The following is a 23,122-nucleotide window of genomic DNA, read 5'->3' as shown; positions in this document are numbered from 1 at the left end:
CCAGAATCACACTGTGGCTTGACCAGGCTTTACTCTACTGTGGTTTCTCTCAAGCGATGCGTGAGTCCTAATTAGTGTTCAGCAGAAGACACACAAAAGACTCCTTGTGCTCGTTTCAACAGCATGCAAAATGAGTCAACAGTACAGCAACCACCCCTCCAAACCACTGGATACAGGGATTACTTTATGTGCACTTGTATTACATTGCATGACATGACCTCCAGATATACAGCTTAGAGATGCAGCAGTTCATCGATTTATTATTTGCCGTGGCTTTTATTTTGCATCACGTCTCCCTTCGCTAGCCACCCAGTAACACATGCATTCCTTGCAAGATTAAAGCTCTTCCTTTTGGATTCATTGGGTTATGATATCCTGCTTTTTAATGATTGAATTGACAGTTTTTTCAATGCACTAAGTTGCAATTTTACAGTAATACAGACATGTCTGTTTCAGTTGTATTTTAAGGCTTTTGTAAAGAGTCTACACTTTTTTTTTCTGCTTTTGAATCTCAATCTCAATGCATAGATTATTGATGTGTGTTAGGTGATTGCTGATTGCAGCACTTCTGTTTTTCTTCATGGAGCCGATTTCTTCTTGTTTTCCCCACAGCCGTGCCGTTCCCTCCCACTGTCCGGCTCACTATGAAGGAGCTGTTCGAGGACGGCAAGCCCAAGGTGGAGGTGCTCAAAAGCCACCTGGTGAAGGAGGGCCGGCTGGAGGAGGAGGTGGCCCTGAGGATCATCAACGATGGGGCCGCCGTCCTACGCCAGGAGAAGACCATGATCGAGGTGGAGGCTCCCATCACAGGTACTGCTGCTGAGCCGCACCAGCTGTGAACAAGTCCAGCTCAGTTGTAGTGCCTGTCTTTTTAATAACTTCTCTTTCACTCATTACCTTTAGTAGAGGCTCAGGCTGGTGGAATCTTATGTATAGGTTTATAGGGTTGATTGATTCCATTAAATTTCCAAGCCGTCTATTTGAGTGCTCGAATGTGCAACATTGTGGTGTAAAGACTTTGCATACATTTTGAATAACAGCCTTACGCTTCTCACATCCTACTGTATGAACAATAAAGCTGGCCTCTATATCTGACATGCAGGTCTTTTGAAAATGGTTTAAACATGTAGGTATAATTTCAAATTTAACACCTGGAAAATGTTTAATTGGACAGCTCTTCTCTAGAGCAATCGCTGTAGCTACACTGTTTAAAGTATCGATGGCTGCCTGGAAGTGCTGTCCTGTGTGTGTACTGGAAAAACATGTAAATTGAGGACCAAGGTTACTGCTAGTTTCAATGGTCCAGCACTCCTACAGTGTCGGAAATAAGCCCGTCATAGGCGCTTAACGCAGAAAAGATTACAGTTTTCAGATTAGACAGTTAAACGTGCAGCACCTATATTCCAATAAGTTAATTATTTGTGTTTGTTTAACCTCAACACAACAGTGTAATGATCTACCATAAAAAAGCACTATGTTTTAGTATCGTATTTTGAATATGAATACAATATTAAAAAGAAACACGTGTGACTCCATAGTCTTTACAAAATGATTGGGAGAGAAGTGAACGCTGATGCACTAAAATAATGTACTTCACAGCAATTACTTTTGTTTCAAGCATATTGAGCCTCAAGGTCTCTGAAAATCCACGCTTTTGTAATTGATGTTCGGTGTTAAAGCCACCTGTTGCAAATCAAGATTAATATGCTTAAACTGCGGTGAGGAACACAGGAAACAGTCTTGAAAATGTGTTTTAAAAGAACATAGCATAACAACATCCCCCACCTGAAATGCCATGTCAACGATGTAGCCTATAGAAAAAACATTCCCTCCATGGTTACCTGTACGTATCGCCTTCAGAAAATAATCAGTTCAGCTTTTGAGTGGCATGGTATTTTATTAAAATCTTGAAGTATTTTAGAAGCACACATCAAATTATTGTGTAGTCTAATAGAAACACTGCATTGATTTAAGGTACAGATTTGGACAGCAATGCAGAAATCTGAAGCAGATGGTTTTTACTGCATTGTAGCGCCGGGTTCAGAAGCTGCGCTGTCGGATCCTGATTGCTTACACAAGACAAGTTGTAAGAAAGATCTGCATTTTGAACCCTCCACCATTCAACCTGGTTGGCTATTAAAACCGGGACATCACATGGCCACTCACTGTATTGTAAAGGAACCCAACCTTTCTGTTTACCAGTATACGGAGAGACCTCTGAAAAGATATACAGAACTGATTTAATCACAGTAACATCCCAGCGAGGTGCAGCAAGTGGATTTGTCCAGGTCGTTGCACCAGTGCCTGGGAATACGAAACACATAGTGTTTGACAGGAATGGCACAGATGGTAAATCCCTGGCTCACGCCTAGCTCAAACACTTGGGCTCGTGTTTTTTTCTTTTGAATTAGTTGCTGGAGTTCTGTGCAGCACGCTGTTGTTTATATCTGTTTGACAGATGTTTTGCATGTGTTCCCTCTATGTGTTTTTACCAGTGTATGACACTGAATCTGTGTGGCTTCGAGCCACGGGACCAAAGTACAGTCTTTGTCTTAATGGCCTTGCTGTTCTTTGTTTGTTCTTAAAGCGCCTTTGCTCACAGTCCTTTTGTTCCAGCCCCCATTGCTTCTTGAACTCGGAAAATTTAGATAAGAAAATTGTCGCCTGTGTGCCAAAGCCTGTAAATACGCTTCTTGTCAAATATGATAAAAATACCTTTGATAATCCCCTTTTCTTTCTGTTTAGCTTCTTTAGCAATAACTTCAATCTGTTGTAACCTTCTACATTGACTTCTCTGTAGGGATGCATGTGATGCCAAGTATCTTTGGTCCCAGTAGTTAAAACTGCACCTAATCAACAAGGCTGATAAAAGCGTTTAAAGGCTTGGAACTCCCTCTAGCAGTGCACCCAGTCCTGAGTTTCAAAACTACCCTCAACTAAGTCTATTTAAACGATCAGGAGCCAGGAGGCTGAACAATGCAGCCTTATTAAATACAATGTTATTTTAGCTGCATGAACAACTTCTACGCTACTTACTCATGACTCATGTCAGGATGGGATCAGCTCAGAGAAGATTTAGCAGTGGCTTGATTGCTCAAATTCCTGGCACCTGGTCATTTCAATAATATACCTAAACAAGAAAACAAGAACTGCAAATTTAAGGCAATAATAACATAACTGAAGATTGCACTTTGCATGGATCCCTGGGCTAATAAAAACAGATAAATACAGTAATGTGAATAACACTAGCAGTTGTAGGTCACATTATTGCAGGTAATGAAAAATAAAGAACATAATAAGGCTGGAATTGTTTTAAGGAGATCTGGTGACACTATAAACAATGAGAGCAAGGCTTTAAAATGTTCACAAGAAGACTAAACCTGTAAGATGGTTTTGTTTTTATTAACCACTGCAGGCTTGTGTAATCTTGGAATGGTCTCGCTACTAAGATAATAAGCTCCTGTAGTTTATACAGAGATGTATTATTATTATTATTATTATTATTATTATTGTTATTATTATTATTATATGCTCTACTATTCACAAAGATTGTTTTATTCTACAGCTGTGGCCAAAAGTTTTGCATCACCTAGAATTTTAGGATTGAGACATAATAAAAAATAAAGCTATATATATATATATATATATATATATAATATCTATGTCTATATATATATATATATATATATATATATATATATATATATATATATATATATATATATATATATATATATATATATATATATATATCTATCTCTCAATCAATCAACATAATGTAACCCTTAGCGGTCCATTTATTCAGCGCGTCTCAGGCACGTCAGGTCCAATTTATTTTCACACCCGCAGTTTATTTTAGATGTGCTGTTTAAAAGTGTTTTTTTGTCACAGTAAAACAGGTTTAAAAGGCACTGCATATCAACAGGACACTCAGTACTGCATCTCCAGCCCCGCCCCACCCCTTGTTCGCTGTTTTTTTCACATACCTCTTGATAGGCTGTGTGGTCCAGTGGTTAAAGAAAAGGGCTTGTAACCAGGAGGTCCCCGGTTCAAATCCCACCTCAGCCACTGACTCATTGTGTGACCCCCTCTGAGCAAGTCACTTAACCTCCTTGTGCTCTGTCTTTCGGGTGAGACGTAATTGTAAGTGACTCTGCAGCTGATGCATAGTTCACACACCCTAGTTTCTGTAAGTCGCCTTGGATAAAGGCGTCTGCTAAATAATCAAATAATAATAACAGTAGTGGTAGTGCATACCGATAAATCATCTCCTGATCACTCGTTTTATCACCAAACTCCTCAATAATGCGATCCAAGTCATTATTTTATTACTATAACATCTAAAAAAAGCTCTGTAAATGTCTGTGATATTCTCCGAGCGCTGGATGCAGAAGCAGCTATCTTGTTTGTTTATGTCCGTGTTATCGATGTGATGCCGGGGCTATCTGTATTCATGAGATACGGGCCTGCCTTTTTTTTTTGTTTGTTTTTCCGGCTCCTATCGATCTTACTCTGCCATTAAATGGTTTTCTCTGCTTTTTCCGGAGAAAAAAACGACTAGAGACCTGTTTTTTGCGTCTTTTTGATGATGTCTGACAGGGTCCAACATTGGACCGGAAAGGGAAAATTGCAATGTCGTACCCCGTCCGATATAGGACCGCAAAGGGTTAAATCTTTTATTTAACATCATGTAATCAAATAAACAACAAAATGATATCACAAAAGTCTACCGGAAACCATAGTAGCAGTCCAGTACGGTATGTAATTCAATATGTTAACGTAACATTATTCGGCAGGTTTCATTCGACTTTATGAAGCAACACCTGTTCATTCTATAGGGTGATGCAAAAGTGTTGGCCACAGCTGTACACGCGTGTGTCTTTCATGCCTCCCGCTCCTGGTAGGCTAAATGTCTCTGTGTCCTCCCCGCAGTGTGTGGTGACATTCACGGACAGTTCTTTGACCTGATGAAGCTGTTTGAAGTGGGAGGTTCGCCTAACAACACAAGATACCTCTTCCTGGGCGATTACGTGGACAGGGGCTACTTCAGTATCGAGGTGGGTAAACTGGGTGGGCTTTGAGGAAGATCAGAAGAGCGAATATAAGATGGAAAGGTTAACCCACTACCTATTTCCCTCATTGCCAAACATATATTCAGATATATTTAATAGTTAAACTAAGCGTGCAATGGACACCCATGTCAAAGCATTCAATTTGGAGGGGAATGGGTTGTAAATGCCCATGATTTAATTATACGTACTCTTTTTAAATTCAAAGTACCAGCTTTTAAAAGCGCTAGATCAGATCACGTTGTTACTAAAGTGTTCCATCTGGTTGACAGCTTTTGTTTTTAACATCATCTAGAACCGGCAGCAATGAGAATTGGCCTAAAGTAATTATTTTGCCCAGTATAATGTCTCAGACCAAATGTATGACCAGCCTATGGAAATGCACTATGAATCATCGGTATTTTTTTTTTTTTAATTGTATATGACACTTTCTTTCAGCACCCTAAAGCCTGTCTAATTTAATTGGATTACTAATTACGCATACTTTCAACATGCATCATGTGTTTATACATAACTTGGAGGCACTCTAACCATACAGATTAACAACCAGTCACTGTTGCACTCCACATCAGATCTCCGTGTTTATATTCCAGTCACACTGCTAGAAAGCAATACCAATACTCAAGTGTTCCTGTTTGGCAGAGGGGGTTGAGCTCATTTGAAGGCACTGTTGCCTTTAACCCTTGCCTTGCTGGAATGAGAAGTGGTCTGACTGCAATGCTGCCACCACAACCTATTAGTACAGCTGTTGGACTTGGCTTTAAATGCCAGGTAGTGCATTGGCCATGTCTGGGCACGAGGGATAAGCTAAATGCAAAGCAAATCCAATATTTTCCTCCCCTTTTTGAGGTGCTATTGATTACCTTTGGTAAATGTATTTCCGTCCTTGTTAAAAAACAAAATTGCAGTGATCTAAATTGTACTTTTGTTTTGGTTTAGGGGTTAGATCAGCATGGCTTTGTGCAGCACACAGAAGCAGTAGTATTTTCATCTGGTATTCAGGAAGTGACGAATCAGTTTCTTGGATGATTAGGTCACAGCTTGTGGTCTGCTTTTATTAAAAAAAAAAAAAAAAACCCTTGGACCTTGCTTCCTGCTGTGGCGTAAGGCAGCACCAAAACAGTGTCTCTCTGTGCACAGCAGGCTTTGTACATTTTAATTAACACATTCTGTTTGCAGGTCCATACCTTCCATACCGTACTGTTTGTCTTTGAATGAATAAGCCCTGCAGCAATTATACAAATGATTTGGTTAATCACAAATTCTGCATCCGTCTATCACGCTCCACATGGTGAACATGAACTGCCTGGATTTTGGTCTTCACCAAACCTTTATCATGCTCTCCTTGCCTCCTGTACATGTTTTGGATTGCATCTGGCTCTAATCCGATAAACTCTTAATAAAAATATGAACCTTTCAGGTACTGTGAGATTATTGCTTAATTTATGAGGCCCCTTTTGTGTGTTAATATACAATTAAACTTGAAACGGCAGAGAAAGTAAATGAGATAAAAAATAATAAATAAAAAGGTTAATCTTATATTTATACCAACTCAAAATCACATTTAATCATCGTTGTAGCTATGTAGTGCTTTCGGTCATGGATCATGGTATCTTTTTCAATGCCATAATTCAAAGTAAGCATAGCAGTAATCACTATGATAGTCAAGCAATTTATGAATCATTTCATGCAGCACATGTCTCGATTGATGGCACGCCATGACAGCTTGATCCTGGTAGAGCAGGTTAAATAATGTAAAACGGTTTAAATTAGACCTGAGGTTAAACCGAATGAAAGCTTGTTCCTTGAACACTCAGCTGGAGTCCCGGGGCAAACAAACACCTTTTTCAAAGCACTGAACTCAAACAATCGGGAGGTCTTTGATTTCTTCTCCTGGGGACTGATCCAAATGTCATGCATACAACAAAAAGACTACATTAAAGAACGGAAGGTTTTTCTGTTGTAAGAGCTACTCCGGTGATCAAAACATTCCTTTATCTGCTGCTTTTATAAAGAGAGTGTGTGCTCAAAGCCACAGGGCTGAGTATACAGTATTAGCAGTGTTATTGATGACCGCAGTGCCCAGGATTAAAAGTGTATTCAACGTTTTGACCTTGAGTTCTGTAAACTTTGTTGTGTTAAGATGTAATAATTAACTTCTTATTAATGACTTGGTTTGTTTGGTGGTGTGAGGCCAGGAATAGACAGGGAAACTTCTTTTTTTTTCCACTCGCTCAATTCACATGTTAAAATGAGCACGAAAAGGTGATCGCTGGCCAATCTGCTGCCACTCTGCTTGCAATGCATTTAACTAATGTTTTGAAAAAAAAAAATATATATATATATTTCGTTATGAAAGTATATGAGCAGGATTGTCTTACTGTTTTGCTGTTTTGTCGTGGATGGACAGTTTTTAGCGTTGCCACACACAATATTTTCTGCATATCGACGCAGTGAATATACATATTTTACATTTTGAAAATTAACATGTATTGAAAGAAGACTAAACCCCAGCAGCTACAGTGAAGATCCCATCTGTCACTGTACTCTTTTGATTCGCTGGCTAGTGACTTTATTTTTCATCTGCTAGCCATCAATTTAGAGGTACTGCGACGAAAAACATCTTAAGCAAACTTACCTTCATGCCATGTAGGGTGGGCTTTTTCATATTTCATATTTTATGGACACAGTTTTGGCACCAGCCTCAGGTGCTTTAACTTTCGACAGGTACAGACACGTACCGGGAGTCCTTAAAGTCTCACACTAAATTAATATAGGTAAAAAAAAATCTTTATTCTACCCAAATGCAAACCGAAAGGTCAATAGGAGGCTTTTTCAGTTCAGTAGCATTTTAGTAAGAACCTGTAGGAATTATAAGCTATTGTTTTAGTGTTAAAGCATAAAAGTAAAGTGTAGGCCATCTGATTTGAAATAATAAATGTCATGGTTGTTGGCTCCGATGAACCTCCCGAACTCGGATGTTTTTCAGTAGACTGGTGAAATCTATAAGGGATTTCGTTGGGTCTTGTGCAATTGTATAATTTATTTTCCATGCAACTCTTGAGTCAATGAGTCATTCCAGTTCCCAGATTATCAGGTTCTCGGGGTTTCATTGACAGGAAACAGGAGGCTGGGGAAATCTGGAAAGCAGCTCCTGTGATGCCCAGCGGTCGGGGGGGCTGGCTTGTTTTATGGGCTGTTACTCTACCTTCTCCAGGAACCAGGAGACAGGATCCACACTGGATACATGAGCTGTATTGACAGAGCAACTTTGTGGGCTATCGTCCGTTAGACTGACGTTCTTTCTAGTACAACCCAACAAAAATATGTACAGTATGAGACCACTTTTTCTGTTACTGTTTGAAAATGAAGCAATAGTAATGTTACACATAGGAGCTAAACCTCTTCACAGGGGTTTGACTCTGCGGTATGTAAGATCTAGGGCAGTTAGTTGGTCAGAAAGTGAATAGAAGTATTTGTTAGGTCTAATTTAGGTTTAAAGCAGTCTCTGACTGCCTCCTCTCACCTTATAGGAAACAGCAGAACCACATAACTTCCTGTAGTTTGTTTTAGATGCTTTTTAAACACCAGTTTTTAATTAAATTGAGAAAGTATATAAGTTTTATTAACAGCAAATGTGGATCATATTTAGGGATACCAAGATATTTAGGGAGAGAAAGTGAATGTCAAATAGGGCATTTATTGCACATTGTGTATACCTAGAAATTACATTAAAACCCAAGTTGAAGAGAATGCTATTATGTATTCATAGACATCAGGGTATTATTGAATGATCAAAGGAGCCTGAATGGGCTGAAAAAAGTAATTCTTCATTTATATTCTACTTTTTGGAGGACGGACCGTCTTCATCCATTGGGCTAACTTTTAAATGAATTCGGTGAATAAATATTCAAAAAAGCCGAAGCCACAGGCCTTTCTTCAGCACCAGGTTCTAGAACTCCTAATTGGTTTGTAAAGATTCTGAAGTGGGCTGCTTACGTAACGCGTTCAGATTCATTTCACCCTAACAAAACTCACAGCTATTGAACGGGTCCCTCGCTTGCGCTGCCGTCTTTATTCCTTTCTCTTTATGATACTAATCAACTCTGAGCACTCGAGAGACCAACAATACAGAGTTCAAATGGCTTTGAAGTGGAACAGTCTGCCGCATGAGCCCTGATTGTCCCCTAACAAGCACACAGTTTTTCTTTTTTTTTTCTCTCCTCTTTTATTCCAGGTGGCACCTGCTGCTCAAGGACCCTGGGCTGTTACGTTTGGAGCTGAGAAGCGTCTTTTTTTCTATTATTCTTTAGTAATTATAACCCCAGTTCTTAGTTATGTGGCCTCACTTCAGTAGCCCTAATTTAATCAATTAGTACATTTTGTCTATTAAATAAATCACAGCGAGGGATACTACTTCCCTTAACAGCTCTGCAAGTGAGGTAAAGCACAACTCAGCACTGACCTGAACACCCTTTAGTGTAGTTACTAAAATATTGCTCTTCAGTTCTAATTATGTGCCGTACATCTCTGTAACATAGGCTGGCTCAGCATTAGATGGTGCTGGCACCCTTACTTTTATTGGCTAATCTAGTCTGTGTTAAACATTTTGGTTGCAGGTAACTGGAACTGATGATCTGCTTCTAACTAGTCAGAGCACCTGAACACAAAGTATTTTAAGAACTTTAAGTAATTTGCCATAAGAACCACTGGTTAGTATCCCTTTTAATTCTAGACAACATTACCGCACAATCACATGCTATGTTATGTTCTCCATGTAAAAGATAAGTTTTAAACAGATTGCAGAATTCAAGGCTTGTCCTTTTTTTATTAAAAATAATAATAATAATAATCTGTATATTTCATTAATCTAGTTTCAGTATCGCTTGCATCCATTATTTCTCCATTGGGAATTGAAGTCACAGTTCGTTACTGTTTTTTTTTTGCTTAGCACAAAAAAGCGACAGAAAAAACTGCATTTTTAAAAAGCAAAGCCGCCTCTGGGGAAACGCATGCAGTAAGTGGCTACTAACTACACACTATACACAAATTATGCAGCTGTAGGTGTACCACCAAAGCTTATACGAGATCTATTTCAGTTTGCCTGGTTTGTCAGAGTGAATATTTTAAAGAATTCAAAGGCGTGCGTGTTTTGAAGCAGATTTTTGCTGTCATTTTGCAGCGGGGTGGCGAGATCAGCTCTTGTATTAAAAATATAATAAGTACTTTTTTTTTTTTTTTAAAGAATATATAAACTTTCATCCCAAGTTAATTGCATTACATTTTCCCAGACTTGTTTTTTTTTTAAACAGTGTCTGAAACCCTTGCAGTCTGCTACAGCGCTGCTTAAGAACAAGTAGCTTTAATTGCTCTTTTTCTTTTTTTTTTTTCTTCAAACAATTGTATGGTGTTTGCACTCATTCCAGTGGGTCTGGGTTCTCTTGCTCCAGTATTGTGTTATCATGAGGAATGGTATCAGTCTGGGCACATAGGATTCTCCAGGCGAGCTCAAAGCCAGGTCAAGGCAGATTTATAGAACAATAGTCATAACTTAACCACACAGAATGCAAGGAAAGGGGCTCCCGAGTGGCGCACCCAGTAAAAGCACTCACGTAGAATGCAGGTTGCACCCTATAGTCTGGACTTCATCGGTTCGAGTCCAGGCTATTCTTTTGCCGACTCAGGACGGGCTCTCCCAGGGGGCGGCACAAAATTGGCAGAGCGTCGCCCGGGGGGAGGGAGGGTTAGGTCGGCCAGGGTGTCCTCGGCTCACCGTGCACCAGCGACCCCTGTGGTCTGGCCGGGCGCCTGCGGGCTTTCCTGTAAGCTGCCCAGAACTGCATTGTCTTCCGACGCTGTAGCTCTTGGGTGGCTGCATGGTGAGTCTGTAGTGTGAAAAAAAGCGTGCGGCTGACAGCACACGCTTCGGAGGACAGCGTGTGCTCGTCTTCGCTGCTCCAGAGTCAGCGAAGGGGTGGTAGCGGTGAGCTGAGCTAAACAAAATAATTGGACATTACTGAATTGGGGAGAAAACACAAAAAAACTAATTGGCGACTACTAAATTAAAATATATTAATGGAAATATAAAAAAGCAATTCATGACATTTTGAAGCTAAATATTAGCCAAACAGTCATGAATACATGAATCACTTTGTAGACTGTTGCTGGCTGTGTTTTAACAAACATCTGAAAACAGGCTTTCAAAAAAAGCATTCTACTTTTATTTGAAGTTCTTCATGAAGCACAGATGTTTTAAAACCTACATCATGTCAAGCATGTTTTGTTATTTGGTTAAAGCCAAGCAATTGATTACACAGATAAAAACACAACCAGCCTCTTGCTTGCGTGCACATATTTTTCAGCAAGTTCAATTATTGGCTAATGAATGGAAAGCTGTTTTCTCATCAATTTGGCCATTGTATTGTCACAAAAGGCTGTTTTTAAAAAGCAAAGAAGCGCATTTTCAATTATGTAGATCTGAAATTAGAATTCAGACACTGGCTTTTTATATGTAAATAGTATTTTTTTTTTTTTTAATTCAGTGAAATCTGAATTAAAAACATGCGACCATTTGTGGCTGCTTATTCAACATTCCTCTCTGGACTAGTATTTAAAATAAATAATAATAATAATCTGTTACTTCACTACTGCTGAATGGAAACGAGACTCCTTTTACATAGCAGTTTCATCCATTCCAGGTTCTACTACAAACTTGATTAGCCACACTGTACAGGTAACAAGCTCAGGTGTGTCTTATTAAACTCATAGTAAAACCAGGAATGGATCAAACCGCTAGCAGACTTATTTCCATCCCTGTACGGAATCTGTAACTACAGTGTTTAGTGTGTATGAACTGGATCCAGGTGTAGACCAGGGACGGCATCTCAGTTATCAGACCAAGCAGAGAAAATCCCCTAATTTAAGTGAGTCGACTACTTCTGAGACCTCTAGCGCGTCCCTCTGCATGGGGAGTGATCATGACACTGCACTCCATTAGTCCACTTCAAGCCGTTGTAACTAATGTGTGTCAGTGTGGAAGCCTGATGGTCTGGGAGTCTGATTTGATTAGCTCTGTACACCAGGGAAACCAAGCTGGGCATACAACGGTTTTGTACAATTTCTTGTGATTATTGAATCCACCCCTGAACGGCTACACAGAACAATTTCAAGTAGCTGCAGTCCTGAGGATGTCTCGATCAGACCTCCACCAAAGATCCTCAAACAGTACATCTTCAATAAAAAGATGCAAAAACCTGTGCCGACACTTTAAAACTTTTACAGTCCAGTGCTGACACCATCATCTTCTGAATGTAGCATATTTAATGATTAATATAGCAAGCCTATGTATATTATTGTTAACCTTCTTGGAAACCAAAAATCACTTCTCAGTATATTTACTTCAGACTAGCATTCAATTGAAATGCAAAGCAGATGTATCCTTTTGAAACTGGTAACAGACCCCCACGTACGTAGTTGTTGTACAAGGGTTGTGACGAGTTTATTTTAGAATCTAAACCCCTTTGATTCCATCGGTTGCATTAGAAATGACAGTGAGTCACCTGGACTTTGGGCAGTACTTTCAGTTTTTCCCCCGCATCCGTTGTACAGTCCGCTTGGTGAATGACAGAATGGGGTGTGTTTTAACCTGAGACCCCCCCTGTATTGCTGAGGGGTGTCTGTGTAAAGTCTTGCACTGTCCTCAGTGATCTGTACTCTGCTCCTGTGTTAATCTGTTCCATCCCCTTGTTTGTTTGTTTTAAAATGAAAGTGATTTGCATGGCTAATGCAGCATTGTTTACTTTTGAATTGAATTGAAAATCGTAAGCCTAAACTAAACAACCCTGTCACATTGTTTTGCAGTGCGTGCTGTTTCTGTGGGTTCTGAAGATCAACCACCCCAACACCCTCTTCCTTCTCAGAGGCAACCATGAGTGCCGGCATCTCACAGAGTACTTCACCTTCAAACAGGAGTGTGAGTGCAGCTCAATACCAGCCTGATGGGGGGGGGGGGGGAGCAGCGCTTCGGATACAGGGGCTGTACCAGGAGAAAGTACATTAGTGCCAACCCCAGATTTAAAAGCCATTTTGTTACTACTTATTAATGCTAGCATCGCTGCAACTGGCACCCCTTTTCTTGTGATGAAGATCCCTTTTTTTTTTTTTTTTTTTAATGCATCAGGATCTTTTAAAAGCTCCTCTCAGGAACTGCCTGTGCTGTACCTCCCAGTTGGCTTGGGACATGTAATCTAGAGCTCAGGAAATGAAACCGTCCCAGGAAACAACAGATTCAAAGTTGCATTTAAAAACATATATCTTAAACCAGGGCAGGGGAGCTGGGATTTGCAGTCTAATGAAGTGGTCTGGACACTCCTTTGATAACAAGGTTAAGTGAAGATGGTGTCCCAATTGATACGTTTTCAGAAAACACACACACACACATAGAAACTACTAACAACTTTGATTTGTGCTGCAGTATCACAAATTACTTCCAGATTTCAGCACATAAGACCCAATTATCAGATCATATTTCTCTAGTCTGTTCTGTACTTCTGTATTTAGAATTTTATAATCAAGTGACAGAAGGCCTCTTAGAACTCTGAAGTTGTTTTGTAACAGTGTGTAAAAAAATTACAGACAAATAAATGTGCTTTGAGAAAGTCTCGTTAAAACGTTTTTTTGAGGGAGGATAGTGAACGAAAAGAACTGTAACTGTACCAACCGTAAATATGTTTAAGCTGGATTAAACCATTTGGCACGGGAACATTCATGTATTTTTATTACATTTTTTTTTTAGTCTATAGTTCTCCCATTTTTTACTCCAATTCTCAGAAGCGCGCTGAATTTTCCATTCTCTTTGGGTAATGTCACAGATTTGTCATGCTGCGTTTCTGTGCTGACGCTATGATTTAATAATCAGATTTTTTTTAAGAGGGTACTTTGAGCAGTTAAGACCCAAACTGTGAGCAGTTAAGACCCAACTCTTGAACTCAGGAGCCCACAAAGCTGACTCAACAACTTTTCAGCTCTTTTCTTGGACCATTTGCAAAACCACGGTCGAGCCTTCCTCTAAAAAGATGAAGGTGAAAACCTTACATCAGTCATCTCTTTGGTCCCCTTAACCACTTAAAAGGATTAATAAGCAAGGCTGTAAAATTCATTTTCATTTCCTCTGATTACCACCAGCAACATCATCATCACAGCCCCCTCTTTCTCTTTTCTTGTGCTCTAATTCTTTTGCTTAAATAAAAAAAATATTTAAAAATAGATGCATCATGTGACCCACAGCACCAGAAGTGATTAGGCGCCACCAGAAAGCAGAAGTTTAAACATTAACAGTATTGAAAAAGGAAAAAAAATAAACAAAGACCCAAATTATCCAGTATCTAAGTCTTGGTTATCAGTCCACCCACTGTAACGTGAATGTGTGGTCAGCCCAAATGCATTGACAGTAAGGGAAGTTGTTCTGATAAGCGAGACTGTGGATGGTCGTTGTAGTAAACAGACTCTGAAGGATTTATATTTTAGTGCGAACAGTGGCACTCGTGACTTCAAAGTTCTTTCGTCCTGCTAAAGGAAAGTTTTAGTAAAAGAAGCCAGTTGTATTGATAGCGATGTGGAGCTGTGATTTTACCTGCTTCTCCAAACCCCTGCTGCTGTTACATTGCTCATCCAAGGTCTTATTTCCATTAAACCTATCTGGGCTGGGTATTAACACTCAAATACGACGCCGACGGCACATGATTAAGAACTATATTTAAACTTGAAATCCTGAGCCTATGAGTTTGGAGAAGTCCTTTGTGCAGATATTTATAACCATCTAAGAGGCAGTGTGTGTGTGTTGTTATTGATACACCCGTAGAAACTTAAGAGGCTGCGCTAAACAAACTCAAATATTGATTGGGTACGGTAACACAAATATAAAGAAAGTAAAATCAGGTTCCATCTGGAGATGCAAAATAAACTAGATCTGGTTTTCCGCAGTGAGAAAGTTACCCATGTAATACATTTACTATGGAGGGGACAGTTTGCCAGCAATTTGCCCATAGTGGTCAATTATAGTCCCCAAAGAAAAATACGTCTTTGGAATGCACTCGTTCAAGTCTGTGTGGCAAGTTTCACTGCTCAAAATGAAAGCTCCCTTTGTCTACAGTGGTAGTTTTTTACGCTGGCCCTGAAGTACCTCCCACCTCTCCAGGTTTTTGTTTAAAGATTTAAAATGGCAGTGTGCTGATGAACACAGACTCTAGAGCAATTATTGTAGCTGCACACAGTGTAAAGTTTCTGAGGCTGAGTGCTGTCTTATGCACACTTGAAAACAGTGAACATTTAAAACAAATATTTAGTTTAAACAAAACCAGGACTTTTGGGGGTACTTGAGGAGTAGAGTTTGAAAAACACTGATCTAATTTTTTTTTTTTTTTTTTAGTCTACTGCTATGATTGCTCAGTAAAGCACTTTTTAGCTACTTATTTATGATCCAGTACAAAGTGGAACTATTGTTTATTACCAGTATGGAAGAAATGTAATTGCAGGTAAACGCTGTCTATAACGGATGAAGGAGCTTCAACTCCTGCTAGGACCTGTAACCTTTATTGTGATTTTACTGTTTCCCCTCCAGGTAAAATCAAGTATTCGGAGCGGGTATACGACGCATGCATGGATGCCTTTGACTGTCTCCCGCTCGCTGCACTAATGAACCAGCAGTTTCTGTGCGTACACGGGGGGCTGTCGCCAGAGATCAACTGCCTGGATGACATTAGGAAAGTAAGTTGGTATTATTTTTGGTCAGCTTGTCGTGTTCTAACAAACACTTCAAATCTCAGGCCAAGGTTATGCCCATAGAGCCCAGGTTTCAAGTACAATGCTACACAAAAAGGGCTGTCGCTATGGTTATTTTCTGTGAAGGCCGTATTGTCAGCTATCAGTTTAGATTTTTAAAGCCAGCAGTGTGACACGTCATTAAATTAAAGCAAGACGATTCATCTACTCTTGTGAACAGTACACTACACAGTGTTAGCATTTAAGTCGGTGATGAAATGGACATGGCAAAATTAGCTGCAATTAATGTTGATTGATTAAAACACGTGCACCATGCAGACATTTCCATGCTTAGCACAGCAAGTTGTCACGGATGTATTCACGCACTTGTTTTGTGCCCTGTTCATTCCTGCCTGTCCCCTTTCATGTGTTTTCCAGTTAGACAGATTTAAGGAGCCGCCAGCCTTCGGACCCATGTGTGACCTGCTGTGGTCCGACCCGTCTGAGGATTACGGCAGCGAAAAGTCGTCGGAACACTTCAGCCATAACAGCGTACGAGGCTGCTCCTACTTCTACAGGTACGCACTCAGCACTGGAAAACACTCCAGCGATCAGTTTAGATTTACTGTAGATTGCTCGATTTCCTGACAAGTGTCTGTTTTTTTTTTTTTTTTTTTTTTTTTTTTTTTAATTTTGTGATTGCCAATTATTTTCTCCCAATTTGGAATGTCCAATTATTTTTAGGCTCAGCTTACCGCTACCACCCCTCCGCTGACTCGGCGAAGACGAACACACGCTGTCCTCCGATGTGTATGCCGTCAGCCGACCGCTTTTTTTTCACACTGTGGACTCACCATGCAGCCACCCAAGAGCTACAGCGTCGGAGGACAGTGCAGCACTCGGGCAGCTTATAGGCAAGCCCGCAGGCGCCCGGCCAGACTACAGGGGGCGCTGGTGCGCGGTGAGCCGAGGACACCCTGGCTGACCTAACCCTCCCTCCCCCCGGGCGGCGCTCAGCCAATTGAGCGCCGCCCCCTGGAAGCTCCCGTCCTCGGTCGGCAAAGGAATAGCCTGGACTCGAACTCGCGACGTCCAGACTATAGGTTTTTAATAGCACCCTTCACACCAAAGACGACACGACAAGCGACGTCGCTGCGACACAAATTCCAACGTGAGCGATGAAAAAAAATAAAAAAATAGAACCTGGTCCTATTTTTGCAAATTCGTCGCGTGACAACTACACAACTGAGCAATCTGAGAACAGCTTCATGTCATGTGGTTTGAAATCAAGCCCTGTTTCACTTTCACTCAAAATGGAGGAGAAGATCATACTTGCAGTAATCTAATTTCCCTGACCTTTTTGACAAGCGTCAAAGCAATTATAAAAACATAGAAGCCAAAAACGTAATATGGGAGTTGATTTCTAATGATCTGGGCGTGCGCCCAAATCCGGTGCTTTTGACACTTTTGACGTCTGCGGAATAACAGCAGTAATAATAAGAGCTCTTCCTCTTCTCGATCAGCCATTTTCTGTTGCGTTTGTTTGTTAGTAATCATACTTTCTGAAATTTTTAGCTGTCGCGTCGGGTCTGTGATCGCTTCAGGTGTGCATGGTGTTTTCACAGCGAATTCGTCGTGTTGCCCCAGTAGAAATCACGTCGCGTCTGGTGTGTGAAGGCCTTAACCCTGCACACGTGCAAATACAGTAGACACCCCTGTTTTTTTAACTGGAGTAGTTTCAGCCTGTCATTTTCCATCAGACTTTAATCAAATGAAAAAATATATATATAAATGACAGCCTACACGTCTGATGTAGCACAAGCATAGATTATAACTGAGAGTAAAGAATGATCTCCATTCCTGATTGTATTTCTTGTCACACACAGTAAAAGTCTCCTCCAGCTTTTTAATATACCTTCAGTTGTAGCGTAACCAGATGTGGAAGAATCGAAGCGCTTGAAGTCGCTGCTTTGCTTAGAAGGCAGGGACCATGTTGGGAGAGTGAAATCCACTATTTCTTTTGGAAAGCCCATAATTGTAATTGATTTGGCTCGCATTGAAAGATATTTTTTATAGGGCAGTTCGTACCCATTCTCCAGCTGTTTGCAATTCCTACGGTCCTAAATGAATGCAGGTGGTCTCGGCAAATTGCAGATGATGTATAAAAACTGCCAGTCTGCCACATGAAAGAGCAAGTTTGTTTGCGTGTGTTGTGTTTTCACCACCGCATTGATGAAAGCAAATAAGCTGGTAATTACAGATGCACTGACCATGGCAAATTGTAGCTGTACCTCTGCAAACTGCGGAACATGAACCCCTTAAAGAAGGGCTCTACAGTGACTGCAGCTCAGATTCAGATCGATTTTGTAGGGCTGACTTTGAGACCGAATGGCTTGAAGAATATGTGTGTGTGTGTGTGTGTATATACTGTATTTCTTTTCTCTTTTTTGTTTTTCAGTTATCCAGCAGTTTGTGATTTTTTGCTAAATAATAATTTGTTGTCAGTAATAAGAGCACATGAAGCTCAGGATGCAGGGTAAGGAAACATCTTTTTTTTTATTGTATTTTGAGTTTTTTGATCTCTAGTTTTTTGCATGTACTTACAGAATGATAATTTGTACTTGTTATGCATGTATGTTTGTCTGTCTGTATCCATGTCTGTCTGTCTGTTTGTTTGCATCTGTAGGTGACTGTAGGTATCCTCTATGTGTTTCTGTGTCATTTCTATTTGTTCTGTTAATTGGTATAAAAGTGCTAACAGCTTTATTGCTATTTTCCAAGGTACCGAATGTACAGAAAAAGCCAGACGACAGGTTTCCCCTCATTAATTACAATTTTCTCAGCACCAAATTATCTAGATGTCTACAACAACAAAGGTAAGTTTTTAAACTTAAGAAAATGTTGGGGGACAAGAGGCGGCTGTTTGGTCCATCCAGGCTTGTCCATTTGCAGCACACCATTAGTGGGAATGAATGAATGAATCAATCAATCAGTGAGTCTGTGTTTGTAGTCATTGATTTGTATTTAAATTCTACTCTTCCGCATGTATTTGTCCAGTGGTAACATTTCAAAATCTGTCTTACTGCTCAATTTCACCATATTTAAGTCAGGACTGTGACATGTTTGCCTTCAGTGTGTTCTTCGTTGAAAATTGTGTCACGTGCATCATTGTAATTCGAGGCCGATATTGATTTTGGCACATCCTGCTTCTTGCCCAGTGAAATAGATTCCTGCTTCCCTTTGGGGGGGGGGGGGGGATTCTGGTTATTAGTCTTTCCTGTTCGATACAGTTTTTTTGATTTGATGTCTTTGTGGTAAATGATACACCAGGGTGGGTTAATTGGGAGGCACCTTGCTTTTGTACATTCCAGAGACAGTAGCACAAGGTTTAATACATCAAACTGTCTCCATGTGACCAGTGCACTAATAAAAGACCTGATCACCATTTCTATTTGCACAATTGTCAAGTATTTTCTTTCACGAGTATTGTCAGAACCTCCGATGCTTGTGAAAGAAATGATTTCTTCTGCCGGTTTTCCAGCTGGTTTGTGATGTGTCTGCGCACCTCCTTTTCTATTTAAACCGTTTTACCTGGGGACCCTTGTTAAATTTTGTTCTAATAGTGGAGCTTCTTCCATATGGCTGGCAGCAGATGCCCTTTGGTAAAAGTGTTTATTTTTCCTTCCTCCCACTCACTCTAAAGGCTAGTGGAGTGACCTCAGACACTTCTGTTTGGTCAGGCAGGGTGTTCCCGTGATGCCCCCACACCGTCTATTTCAGGATTAGTGATGAACAGGGGCATGCTTGTTTAGATCAGGGGTAGGCAACCCTGGTTCTGGAATGCCACGATCCTGCAGGTTTTGTAGGTATTTCTTAATCAATTTCTAAATACCTGGAACACATGGTAATTCTGACCAATTAAGCCAATTGTTCAATCAATTAGGGCTTGGGTAAAACAAAAACCAGAAGTGTCTGTGGCACTCCAGGACCAGGGTTGCCTACCCCTAGTTTAGATCACCTCCAAACCACGATTGTGCTCTCAAAGCATAGCCTCTGGGCCAGATTGTGTACTGGTCCTTGAAATAAAAAGCTGTTTGAATGTATAGCAGTGAACACTGTATTTATTTTTAATCCAAAATCCAGCTGAAAATGTAGACTACATCTTTTTAAAAACTGGATTCAATTCTAATAGTACCGTCATCCCTACCGCCACAGAGTTATCAACTTTGATTTAATTCAGCACAGTTTTTGGAAAGAGTAATAGTCCTGATTTGGTACCATATGAAACTTCCACAAGCCATGGTAACGGCATGTGTAACAGAGCGGATACCAAGCACACTACAAGCAAGCTCCTTAACCACCCTGCCAAAGGCTCGTCCGGGGGTGTGGTTCTTAAGCTTGTAACCTCATCTCACTGACGGGCTCAGAGTCTGAATCAACCCCACTGTGTTGCAGCTCTAAAAGAAAAAGCCCGGTACTGAGGTGCATGGGAACATCACTGTGTTGAGGAACATGCTTTCTCTCTTGGTGCTCTGCAGCTGCTGTGTTGAAATACGAAAACAATGTGATGAATATCAGACAGTTCAACTGCTCCCCTCACCCGTACTGGCTCCCCAACTTCATGGACGTCTTCACATGGTCCCTGCCCTTCGTCGGGGAGAAAGGTGAGTTGGAGAAATCGGCTGCAGCTTTTACAGGGAAGAAAATAACACTCCTATTGCAGAGCAGATTCCAAGCTTTGTTAGCCACAGTGTATAGGTAACAAGCTCAGGTGTGTCTTATTAAACTCCTAGTAAGACCAGGACTAAGCAGGACTGTGTTAGTAAAACTCAATGGGGTTGATTCAGTTGATCTAAACGTAAAAATAATGGGAAACCAACACCTTCATTTGCATGTGTGTGTCTTTAGATTACAGTGTCACGTTTGGAGCTATTATTCACTATTTAAACAATGGGGGTATTTAGATCAGTCAGTGTTTAGACTAATTGTACAGACCCAAGTGTATGCTAACATGTTTTAAATAGCAGTACTTCTATTGCTTTTTGTATATAAATATATTTTATGTATTTATTTTTTATATGAATATCCTTGGTGAGAGTGAGTTTTTCCCCTTTTAAGAAAAAACCACACTACAGTACTGTTGCACATTTGCTAGTGTGATATTTGACCACTCTGGAACATTGTTGCATGCCTTGAATCCAATAACCTGGACTAACGCAGCTGTGAAGAATTCCAATGGTGTTGCTGACCACTAGCTAACCCTTGGGATTGGAGGTCAATAGGTTTGCACCGAGCAGGGTTAAAGGTGGTTAATGAATGGAGGGGTCACCGCCTCGCTGCACAGGGAACCTGTCTGATGCTGATGGCTGACCTGGAATTGTCTGATCTGTATTGCAGTTACAGAGATGCTGGTTAACGTCCTGAACATCTGCTCTGATGATGAGCTCATGTCAGAGGGAGACGATACCTGTGAAGGTAAGAAATCCCAACTCCTGCAGTTAGCCGCAGAAGAGGGGGGCGATTTAAAGGGACAGATTTGTAAAGTTTTATCGTACACTTTTTTCTTTTATAAGTTAATACATTGTGCTTTGTAGGGTTTCTCTTATTGTATAAGATATGTCCTCTCGTGCAGTTTGGGCAAAGCGATATACCCTCCCCTCAACATATTAATGTATTATACATCACTGAAATGAAGGAACACATCACCTTGAAATTGCTCTGGTATTCTATACAATTACATCTGTACACAGGAGAAGTACTGTAATTATGACATCTGGAACTGTTTTTATAGTTTACATTTTAGAAGAACGCTGTGAGTCTGCTTTGGAAGCATTCCCCCAGGTGATTACAAACTTCGTAGCAAAATATATTTGTGTAAATTAATTTGCAGCAGTACTTAACAGACAAGGCAGTGACAGTAAGGCGTGAGAATGAATAGTGTTTTCTTTAACTTTAATTCAGATGGCACAGTGGTAGACGCATCAATCTGCACATAATCTACACAGTGTGGTAAACAGGCTTTTTACACCAGCCTGACACATTTATAAAAGGCTTTAATGACCCCACTAGTGCTTTGAAAGGGAATAAGCAAAGTGCTAGTACTAGGCACAATCAATGCACACAGGATTAATGCACACAGCATCAATTCACACAAACACTATGAAGCCGTTTCTGGAAATAATGTGCCAGGACCAGATGTTAAGAATGGTGTCCAGGCGCACTGGCAAATTTAGGGCACTGAACCTCCCTGCCCCATTCCCTCTCCCCCACCCCCCACTAAAATGATTAGCTTTTTGATAATGCAGTACATCTGCAAGCAAGCATTTTATGACTTCATGGTGGCTTTGGTTTTGGTTTTTTTAAACTAACCAACATTTCAGGAAACATGCGAAACTAAAAATAAAAATGTGGTTAAGGTTTTGGTTTCAGGCATGTATAAACTTATGTGAAAATGTACACAGAAATGAAGATCTAAACCAGTCACAGTAGTTTTTGTTGATCCTCTGCATCACAAATGCAATGAATCTGAACCTTCATTCTTGGATGTATGGACAAGACTGATCCACACTTCATTAGAGTAACATTTTATGAGCAACAAGCATTTCAAGCCATGCAGACAAAGCATGGGAAAGATTAAAGAAGTTCCTCACATTGGCCTGTTTATTGTACTCTTGTGATTCTTCCCAACTTTAAATAGCAAAACATTTAAAATCTCAACCTCTAATTTAAATGGATACATGGGATAAACAGCACTATACGGTTCAAATAAAATAAATATGATGTCAGTGGAACTCCGTTATAAAAGTGTCAGTCTAAGCCTTCAGTTTGATATACATTGCATGACATCTCTAATCCAGTACATGTGAGGGTTTGGGGGGCAGCTTGCTTGCAGTTTAGCTCAATCAGCCGTCTGGCAGGGTTTCGAAGTCTTAGCGCCAACAATGAATCAGTCAAGGTCTGGCCTCCCACACAGAAACATTTCAGTTCAGGGCTCCACACTCCTCTCATCTTCCTGTGGACCAGCGAACGGACTGAGCTGTCAAAGCAGTTGGGGCCCACGAGTTAAAACGACTAGACAAGAAGTCCTCGGTGGTTTCCCTCGGACACTTTCACAGATTAAAAAGCAGCAGCAGCACTGTTCTCTATCAGCCTGCAGATGATGTCATTAAATACCTTTTCCTTATTAACCCCCCAGTCATGTAAATCAAGCCCCTACTTATTTTTCGTATTTGTTTATTTAACATTCTTTGTTCTTTTCAGGTTCTCTGTTCAGCTCGTTGCGCTCACTCTTTTTT

General features: G+C 40.4%; 1 protein-coding gene across 5 annotated transcripts in view; it reads left to right on the top strand.

Moving 5' to 3' along the window:
• Positions 1-23,122, top strand: part of LOC117397835 (serine/threonine-protein phosphatase 2B catalytic subunit gamma isoform-like) — a 50,933-nt gene that overhangs the window by 15,195 nt on the left and 12,616 nt on the right. For all 5 annotated transcript variants that reach the window (XM_059013686.1, XM_059013684.1, XM_059013687.1 and 2 more), the window contains exons 2-10: positions 613-810; positions 4,933-5,057; positions 12,930-13,041; positions 15,688-15,833; positions 16,266-16,405; positions 18,286-18,363; positions 18,609-18,703; positions 20,366-20,491; positions 21,225-21,302. In XM_059013686.1, coding sequence (XP_058869669.1) covers positions 613-810; positions 4,933-5,057; positions 12,930-13,041; positions 15,688-15,833; positions 16,266-16,405; positions 18,286-18,363; positions 18,609-18,703; positions 20,366-20,491; positions 21,225-21,302 — 1,098 coding nt within the window. The remainder of the gene's footprint in view (positions 1-612; positions 811-4,932; positions 5,058-12,929; positions 13,042-15,687; positions 15,834-16,265; positions 16,406-18,285; positions 18,364-18,608; positions 18,704-20,365; positions 20,492-21,224; positions 21,303-23,122) is intronic.

This window comes from Acipenser ruthenus, chromosome 46, assembly GCF_902713425.1.
Source record: "Acipenser ruthenus chromosome 46, fAciRut3.2 maternal haplotype, whole genome shotgun sequence".
NCBI classification, from domain to species: Eukaryota; Metazoa; Chordata; class Actinopteri; order Acipenseriformes; family Acipenseridae; genus Acipenser; species Acipenser ruthenus.
This window is presented reverse-complemented; position numbering and strand designations above follow the sequence as displayed.